At 59.4% G+C, this 8,834-nt stretch overlaps 1 protein-coding gene across 1 annotated transcript; it reads right to left on the reverse strand.

The window, feature by feature from the left end:
• Positions 1-5,810: 5,810 nt before the first annotated feature.
• On the reverse strand, positions 5,811-8,586 carry IER5L (immediate early response 5 like). The gene has a single exon (XM_080355953.1). The coding sequence runs from the start codon at positions 8,253-8,255 to the stop codon at positions 7,263-7,265; it is 993 nt and encodes a 330-aa protein (XP_080212079.1). The 5' UTR covers positions 8,256-8,586; the 3' UTR covers positions 5,811-7,262.
• Between the last annotated feature and the right edge of the window lie 248 nt (positions 8,587-8,834).

Genomic DNA, 8,834 nt, shown 5'->3' on the forward strand with positions numbered 1-8,834 from the left:
TAATTTCCTCTGCACGGATACATATTGCAGGATGCTGGAAATCCCCAAGCCCACTGGAGCTGCAAGACTGGATGTTTCATCCTGTAACACCAATAAAATGTTAATGCATACTAATAGCAACAGCAAAGGGGTTTATGGAGCAAGCTTGGAAGTATTTTATAATTGCCAGGGTATCCGTGTCACAGAGAATTTGGGGTTAGAGTCATCAAGTATTGCGCTTTGTCAACGCAGGCAAAGAAAACCCCTCAAATGTACCTCAGACCTACTAATTTTTATAATTAAAGGGGGAAGATAGAAGATGGGTCCCTGGGGACAGAGTCAAACGTAAATTGCATATACATGAGCGAGCTGCCCACTGGTTGGGATGGATTCAGAAGTGGGTTCAGTTGCCTCTTCTCCCACAGCCCCTGTCACCTTAACTGAGGACGTGGCCTCGCTTTCCCACCTGGAGACCAGGAATAAAAGCGCTGCCCTGCTTTGTAGACCTGGTAAATCAGGGCGTGAGGTGACATAAATAAATCAGTAACGTGAAATCCAGGGAGATGGAGCATGAGTTGGTTTCTCCACGTTGCGCTGCCCGGCTGGAGCATCTCACAACTTCCAGTGGTTCCCGACGTTTCTGCACAGCCCAGACAGGTGGTGTGGCCGTGGTTACTGCAGCCTAAGATACCAGAAAATAAAGGTAAATTTGAAATTGGGGTCAGAGGGACCAGGTTTCCTCCATCTCGCTGTGTTTCCATGTGCTGCTCTTGCTGGAGCCCTTTGTCCTGCCTGTCCAGCTCTGGATGCTCCAGTCGCTGCCCACTGGTGTTGAAGGACCATGGGACGGATAAATTCATGGTGAGGCCATGGAGATCATGCCCTGTGAGAATCACCACGCCGGGAACTGCCGACCTGCCCCGGCTGACGATCGACTGCTCTGTTTCTCACGCCGGAGCAGAGCGTGTGGTCTCCATAGTCCACGGGCAGAAGGGGAAGAGCCCGGGTGACCACAGAGCTGCTTGTTCTAATAGACGTGCTCCAAAACCTGGGGCTTTTCCAGAGTCAACAGATCCCGAGCCAAGGTATAAACCAGAGGCATTGCCTAACCCAGCAGGCACCAGAGGGCCAAGCTGAAGAAGCTCAGCCTGTAAATGCTTCTCAAACAACGTTAGGCTGAGTTAATCCAGCACTAGCTCTGGGGGGACAAGCCGAGGGCCCTTATCTCTCCATGTCACTGAGCCCGAGGACCGAGCCCAGCGCACAGCGCCGCGGAGCCTGAGGTCTTTGCATCCCAGCTTTTGGGGCTTTTTAACCATGTTGTTTCCTTCTGGGTCACACGGGAGGGGAAGAGCTGTTTGTGGTGCCGTGGGGACCAGCAGCGTGGTCTTTGCTGGGGGCGATGGGTGGTGGAGGAGAGAAACTGGGACGTCGGGGTTGTCGCAGGCTTTGGTAGGACGAGACCCAGTGTTCTGCTTTACCCCTGCATGGGGTCGTCCCACATCCCGAGTCCTGCGGGAAGCTGCTGCAAAGCTCCCCCTGCCTTGCACCCGTGTGGGGCTGATGGAGGCAAAACCTGCCACTTAACACGCAGATTTGGGGCCGGTGTTTGCTCTCCAGCACCAAAGCAAGTGAAACGTCAGGTTTGTAAAACACTGAGCCCTGGCTGGCTGCTCGGGGTGAGTTCATAGGAAAATCCTGAACACCCTGGCACCCCGTTTGCGAATGGTTTAGGAGGAGGAGCAGGTTCCTATTTGGGATTTGTATTTCCAAACGCTGCTGAGCAGCTCTGGGTTGTGCGTGGCAGCCGCTGCAGGCAGCAGCGCGAGCGGTGGGCGCGGGGACACGGCGGCACGGCGTGTCGTGGCGATGGTTTGTTCACCATGTTGTAGTGATGGTTTGTGCATCGTGTCGTGGCGATGGTTTGTTCACCATGTTGTAGTGATGGTTTGTGCATCGTGTCGTGGCGATGGTTTGTTCACCGTGTTGTAGTGATGGTTTGTTCGTTGTGTTGTGGCGATGGTTTGTTCACTGTGTCGTGGCGATGGTTTGTTCACCATGTTGTAGTGATGGTTTGTTCGTCGTGTCGTGGCGATGGTTTGTTCACCATGTTGTAGTGATGGTTTGTTCACCGTGTTGTGGCAATGGTTTGTTCACCATGTTGTAGTGATGGTTTGTTCACCGTGTTGTGGCAATGGTTTGTTCACCATGTTGTAGTGATGGTTTGTGCATCACGTCGTGGCGATGGTTTGTTCACCGTGTCGTGGCGATGGTTTGTTCACCATGTTGTAGTGATGGTTTGTGCATCACGTCGTGGCGATGGTTTGTTCACCGTGTCGTGGCGATGGTTTGTTCACCATGTTGTAGTGATGGTTTGTTGACCGTGCCGTGGCGATGGTTTGTTCATCCTCACCAGGGCACAGAGCTGGCTGGGCGAGGAGGAGAAAAAAATAACTGCATAGAATTTCATCAGGGAGCTTGCAAAGAGGCAATTTTGCGAGCAAACAGTCGCCTCTCGGAGCAGAACTTCCCTGTCTCCAATTTCAAAATTCCATTCACATCAACATCCACTTTCATGTTGTAAAACCTGGGGAAAAAAGGAAAAAAAACCAGCAGCTGCACAGGTTTAAATGCAAAAGCCTTATTTTGGTGAGGAGAAGAGGGGGAAAGCACTGCTTTGGTGGTAGTTTATTAAAAAAACAAGCCCCTAAAAGAAACTGTAGAAATATTCAGGGACCTGAGGCAGCTGAGGCTGCCCGTGATGGCTGAGTGTGAGCGGGGCTGGGAAGTGGCCGCTGGAGTCCAGCCCCGACCTTAAAAGATGGAACTTTTCCTTTACCCAGTTTGGGGAGAGCGTAAAGCAGCGCTGGCCAGGACTGATTTCGGAAGTGCCTCTGACTTGGCACCGCAGCCACCGTCCCCATTTCCCACATCAGAGAGGCAGGAGCAGGGGACAGGGCACATATGCTGGGAAAGTCCCCGTGAACTGGGCATGGCAGGAGCAGGAGGAAACGCTCCCCTCCCTGCCACGGGCGCACCCTGGAGGGGACCTGCGGGCCGGGTGAGAAGAGGCAGGACATGGAGCAGCTCCAGCCATGGGGCAGCACCTGGGGACAGGTACCTGGCTCCAGAGCATTTTGCAGGGTGAAGAGAAGGGCACAGCTGTCCCACAGCTGGCAGAGCGAACGGCGTGTGCACAGACGTGGTTCCCTCTGTTGTGACACTGCAGGATCCCCCCAGCTCTCCTTGGTCCCCCCATCTCTCACAGCTCTTTGCCAGCCAAACTACACTTGTCCCCTCCACAGGACCCCCCGTGCCTTGTCCTGCTCTGGGGCCGCTGGGCGCACAATCATGCTGAGGGGGCACTAACAGGAAAAGGGACATGGAAGGATTTTTAGGGTCAAACTCTTTACCATGAGCAACACCAAGGTCGGGCAGCACAGGGGCAGGTTGAACCATGCTGGGGGGCAGATCTGGGGTGGGGACGGATGCTGATGTGGCAGCAGAGCTCACAGCTGGGCTGGGGGCATCTAAGGGTGACAGCTGACCTCCCCCAGACTTGGGGACCTCCTGCTCCAGCCCATCTGCTCAGCATCTCCCACCGCGGGAAGGGACTGGAGGGGTGGGGGCTGAGGAGGCGGGTGCCAAATGGGGTGCACAGGCCACAGCCCCTTCCCTGCGAGCACCCAGTGCCGAGTTGTGAAGGGATCAAAACATTTTGTGCCTGGAAGACGAGGAGTGTGTGCGAGAGTGAGGATGGGCTTGTGTTGGGGGGGTGCAACCTTCCCCTGTCACCTCCCTTCTAGCCTGAATGCTTCTGCCATCATGATTAATTTATCAGGTACTTATGAATATGCAGATGAGACTCTGGTTTCCAGGCTCTGCTTTCAGGAGAGAGGCTGTGTGATGGGCTTACTGCTGCTGCTGCCTTCGTAAGAAGAGAAATGTCATGTACCGGGGTTTAAAGTAGATAAATAACTGCGCTGCTGAGAGTGGCTGAATCTCAGTGGTTCTGTGGAGCTGTGGGATTTCCTTGCCCCTCAGTGTGAGGGATTTCTATGAGTGTCCCCGGGGTGTATGCACCCCGTGTCCCCCACCCTTTGTGGTTCCTGGTCATGCAGAGGTGTCTTTGCTGATTCCAGCCTTTGAAACCTTGACTGAAGCCCCAGAAACTTCCACTGTTGCGTGAGGGTGAGGTTTAGGCTCCCCCAGGAGAAAAGAGTTTTGGAGAGATGGGTGTGCCCGGGGCATCGAGACCTGTAGAAACAGGGGTTCTCTTGGCGATGGTCTCTTTAGCACTGGAAACCCCGTGATCTGGGAGATGGGGAGCGATTTGGGAGGCTGATGAGTGGGTGCATGTGGCTGCTTGGCTAAAACACCCTCTGCTCCTCTCCAACCTGGAGCAGGGGCTGTGCTACAGGAGGGGGTGCATGGTTGGGGTTTCAGCGCCCGAATGTGCTGACCTCCAGGTACCTGGTGTTTAAAACTTCCCCCAAATACCGTGTGTAGCTGTGGTTTCCCAACCAGGGCTATACATGCAGGAGCTGCTACTTCTACAAATCCCGCTGCTGGGACTCCCCTCTGCAGCCCCCTCCATGCTGGGGAGCCGGGAGTCCTGGGGCAGGGGAGCAGGATGGGGCTGGGGGAGGCCTTGGAGTGGCCAGGGAGCAGGGACAGGGGCTTCTCCCTGGCTCTGCAGGTGAGTGTCCCCTGGTCAGAGCGTCCAGCTCCTGAGGCTCACAGAGCGCTTGTGTGCTCAGCAGTGCTCCCGCCAGCGCTGCTGCACCTGGACGGGAGGGTTCCAGGTTGTATATTTTTAATTTTGATCTATTTTCTGGGGCTGTTTGGAGGAGCAGCAGGAGGCGGGTGCGTGGCTCAGTCCCGCAGCCGGGTCCTGCTACCCGAAGGGGTTGGGAGGGGGGACAACGCGGCCGCCCCTGTCCCTTCTTCTGCCCCGAGAAGGGTCGGACCGTCCCGCCCCCGCCCCCCAGCCCCGGTGGGGCGCTGCTGCTCCCGCGGCAGACGCCAGGGGGCGCTGTGGGTGCGGAGCGGGCGCGGGTGCGGAGCGGGCGCGGAGCGGAGCCGGGCGGGGGGAGCGCTCCGCTCTTCGGCTCCTCTGCGGCTGGAACGCACCCGTCGAGCCCCCCCTACCCCGCTCCGCAATCCCGTTTTTCGGGTCTCTCTCTCCGGGAGAGGGGAAAGCTGCGCTCCCGCGGTGATGCGCGGGGCTGGGGAGGGGGTTTGTCCGGGTGTTCGTCTGGGCGGAGGGGTCCTGGGGATGCTGGGGAGGGTCCTGGGGGTGTGGGGACGGAGGAGCGGGGCCAGCTGCGGGATTTTCGCTGTATGCTGGAGACTGCGCGTTTTGCACGGGATTTTAAAACATGTTTTTAAAAAGTCCCCTGCTGAGGTTCGGCCGGTGGGGGGTGAGGAGCGCCCGCGGGTCCGTTCGTTTGGTGTAAAGAGGTGTGTGTGGGGGGGAATACACAAAAAGGAGAGGGGGGGGAACAAATAAATAAATAAAGGAGGAACCCGCACGCACCACCGAGCGGCCCCGCGCGGCGAGAACTAACTCCAACTCAAAATAAACTTCCCGAGCGCATCGGGGAGCGCGGAGGTGGCGGCGCTGCCCAGGTGCCGGGGGGCTGGGCCGCGCAGGTAGAAGCAGCGCCGGGGGGTCCCTCGGCTCCCCCCGCCCAGGGCAGCGCGGGGGGGACAGCAGCCCCGGCCCCTTCCCCAGCTGGGACTTTGCGCGACACCTCCAGACCCACCGGGGGCTTTTGTTGCCTCCTGCCAGCCGAGGGGGCGGCGGCGGGGAGAGGGTGAAGCTGGATGGTGTTGGGATGGGGACAAAGGGGGTTTGCGGGGCGGCAGGGGGGGGTCGGAGCCTCCTCAAAGGTTCCCCGGTGCAGAGGGGAAGGGGCGGCTCAGGAGCGGGGCTTCCGAGGGCTGCGATGTGAAGGAAAGCGAGGGCACAGCAACTTTATAATCGACTTTTTATTAAGATTATAAATTTAAACAAATCTGAACAGTTTTACCCGGTGATATACAATTCCATATGCACAAAATTACAGGCTTACAAACAAAGAAAAAGGAGGAAAAAAAAAAAAAGAAAAAGAAAAAAAAGACCCCAACAGACCGTTTGGCAAAGCATCCTCAGTTACACATAGTGCTGATACCGTGAAGTTGGGAGTGGACAGGCTGCAAAAAAAAATAAACAAGGGGAGGGGGGACACGAGCAGAAAACCCACCTTTTTACAACAAAAGGTTTTTCTTTTCTTTTTTAGAAAAAAATACGAAAACAACCCGAGAGACTCTACAGGAGACAGATCTCTTCACAAGACCAAACAATGCTGGTTTTATGGTTTGGAAGGCTGAAACCAGAACAGTTGAACTTAAGGAAAAGAAAAAGAGTAAGAGACCCGACACAGCACACCGGAGACGTGAGTAGCGTTACACGGTTACCTGCGGCACCACAAACACACACCGAGGCGGGGGCTCCGGGCTGCCCGGGGGCGGTTCGCCCCTTCCCGGCGGGGAGCAGCCCGGAGGGACCCCCGGCCCCTGCTTCACCCCCTCCCTCCCCCCCCAAATTCAGCTCTTGTAACCCTCCAGCGTTACCCCGGCACAAACGGTGGGAAGAAGTCACATCGCACACGTTTCTTCTGGGAGGAAAGTTGAAATGTTTTCATTTCTGCCTCTTTTTAATGTTTTGTTTTTCTTTTAAATATATAAAGAAACGCACAAAAGCGAACCGGCAGCGAGTACTTTGCTCCTCCCTGCACCCCAAAACTAGCGGAGCCGGGGGGGCCCCGCGGGGCAGCCCGGACGGGCGGGGGCCGCTCCCGCCGGGGGTCCCGGGGCCGGTGCGGCGGGGCCCGGCTTTCACGTGGCGCTTCCCCGCCGCCAGCACCGGCCCCGGGAAACCCGCGGCAAAGAGAACCCGAGCGGACACAAAGAGGATTATTTAAATAGGTGCTTCGTTGTTGTTTTTGTTTTGTTTGCTTATTTTTTTTTGTTGTTTTTTTTTCTCTCATCTCTGCAAAAATAAAGTCCCAAGATCTTAATTATTTTTTTCTTTATTGTACAATTTATAAAACACTAGCGTGGCTCTGCCCTCCCACCTCCCCTGCGCACCCCTCAGCACCCCCCACCCCCCCTCTCCCCTCGTCCCACCCCCCCCCCCTCGCCTTTGTTTCAGGGTCCCCCCTCTCCGGAGCCGCTGTCCCTCGGATCGCACCCCAGTTTTGCAACCCCCCCCTCCCCTCTTTGCTCCCCGCTCCTCTCTAAAACGCGACGATGGCCCGAGTCCAGGCTCCCAGGCTCGCCAGCGCCTGCTTGCTGCACAGCTGCCCATTGAGGGGCTGCTCCGAGTCCGCCTGCTGCCGGCTCACCAGCCCCGTGAAACCGGAGCCGAAGATGGAGATCAAGTTGGAGATGTTGGAAGAGTCCTGGGGGTGCTCGGCGCTGTACTCCTCGAAACGGGCGCGTTTGGTGCACGGGGCGAAGGGGGGGCCGCCCGCCACCCCGCCTCCCCCCGGCTCCCCTTCCTCCACCCCCTCCTCTTCCTCCTCCTGCCCCGGGTAATACTTGCGCTTGGTGCCCGGCGTGGGCGGCGGGGAGGCGAGCCCCGGTGCCGGCTGGCAGCAGCAGGGGCACTGCGAGCAGCAGTCCTGGTGCAAGTACCCGTTCTCCACCGTGGTCACGACGTGAGTGTCCAAATCCAGCACCGTGGTGCGGCTGCTACAGTGCGGCGCTCCACCGCTCCCGAAGTCACAACCGGCGGCGTAAAGCAGCCCCGGGGCCGCGCTGTTGCTGCTGCCGCCGCCGGGACCGGCACTGCCGGTAGCCCGGTAGAAGCCCGGGGACGAGTCTCTGCAAGGCGCTCGCTGCATCTCCGGGGGTGCCGCGCATACCGGCACCTCCAGCAGCTCCGCACCGCCCCGCACCACCGCGCAGCTCCGCGCCTCGCGGTCCTGCGTGTCGGCGGGCAGCGGGAGCACCGCCAGCTCCGGCGGGGCGGCGGCGGGCGGCGGGCAGGCGGGCATGGCGAGGAGCGGGGCGCCGTCGGGGTAGTGCTGCTGGCGGCGGTAGAGCTCGGCGTAGCGCTCGCTCAGGTAGAGCTGCCGGGCGTTGCGGAGCACATAGGAGACGAGCAGGTTCTTGTGGAGCTTGATGCCGCCTCGTTGCGTGCGGGAGCTGTGGATCTTCCGCAGGGAAATACTGATCAAACTCTGCGCATCGAGGGTGCACTCCATCCTCCTCCGGCCCCTCAGCATCTGCTCTCGCCACCCGCGCAGCCAGGCACCCCGGGCCGCATCCACACGGCGACCGGGAAGGGTGCGGAGGGTCGCAAAAAAAAGGATAAAGAGGCGGGGGAGGGGGGGGGAGGGAAATAGAAGGGGGGGGAAAGGAGGAAAAGGGGGGGAAAGAACCTGAGGTCGCTGGAGAAGGGGGGAAATAGAGAGGGGTGTCTTCAGGGGGCGGCCAGCGGCGGGAGCAGAGCGGGCATCGCCGTGCGCGCCGGTGGCTCCGCTGCTGCCGCTGCCGCGAGCCGTGCGGGGACAGGCGCGTGCAGCCAGCGCCACCAGCGCCGCGCGCGCCCCCGCCCTCCCCGCGCGCCGCCCCCGCCCGCCCTTCTCGCGTGCGCGCGCCTGCCCCGCCCCCTCGCTCGCGCTCCCTCCACGCCCCGCCCACTCCCCACTCCGCCCCCGCCGGCCGGTACCTGTCGCGCAGCGGCACTGAGCGCCCGCCCGCCCAGCCCCCGCTTTTTATAGCACCGCGCCGGCCCCGCCCCGCCCCCCCGGCGCGAGCTGCCAACGGGGCGGCGGCGGGCGGCTTGACGGGCGGGCGCGGTG

Source organism: Nesoenas mayeri, assembly GCF_963082525.1.
Source record: "Nesoenas mayeri genome assembly, chromosome: 18".
Lineage (NCBI taxonomy): Eukaryota > Metazoa > Chordata > Aves > Columbiformes > Columbidae > Nesoenas > Nesoenas mayeri.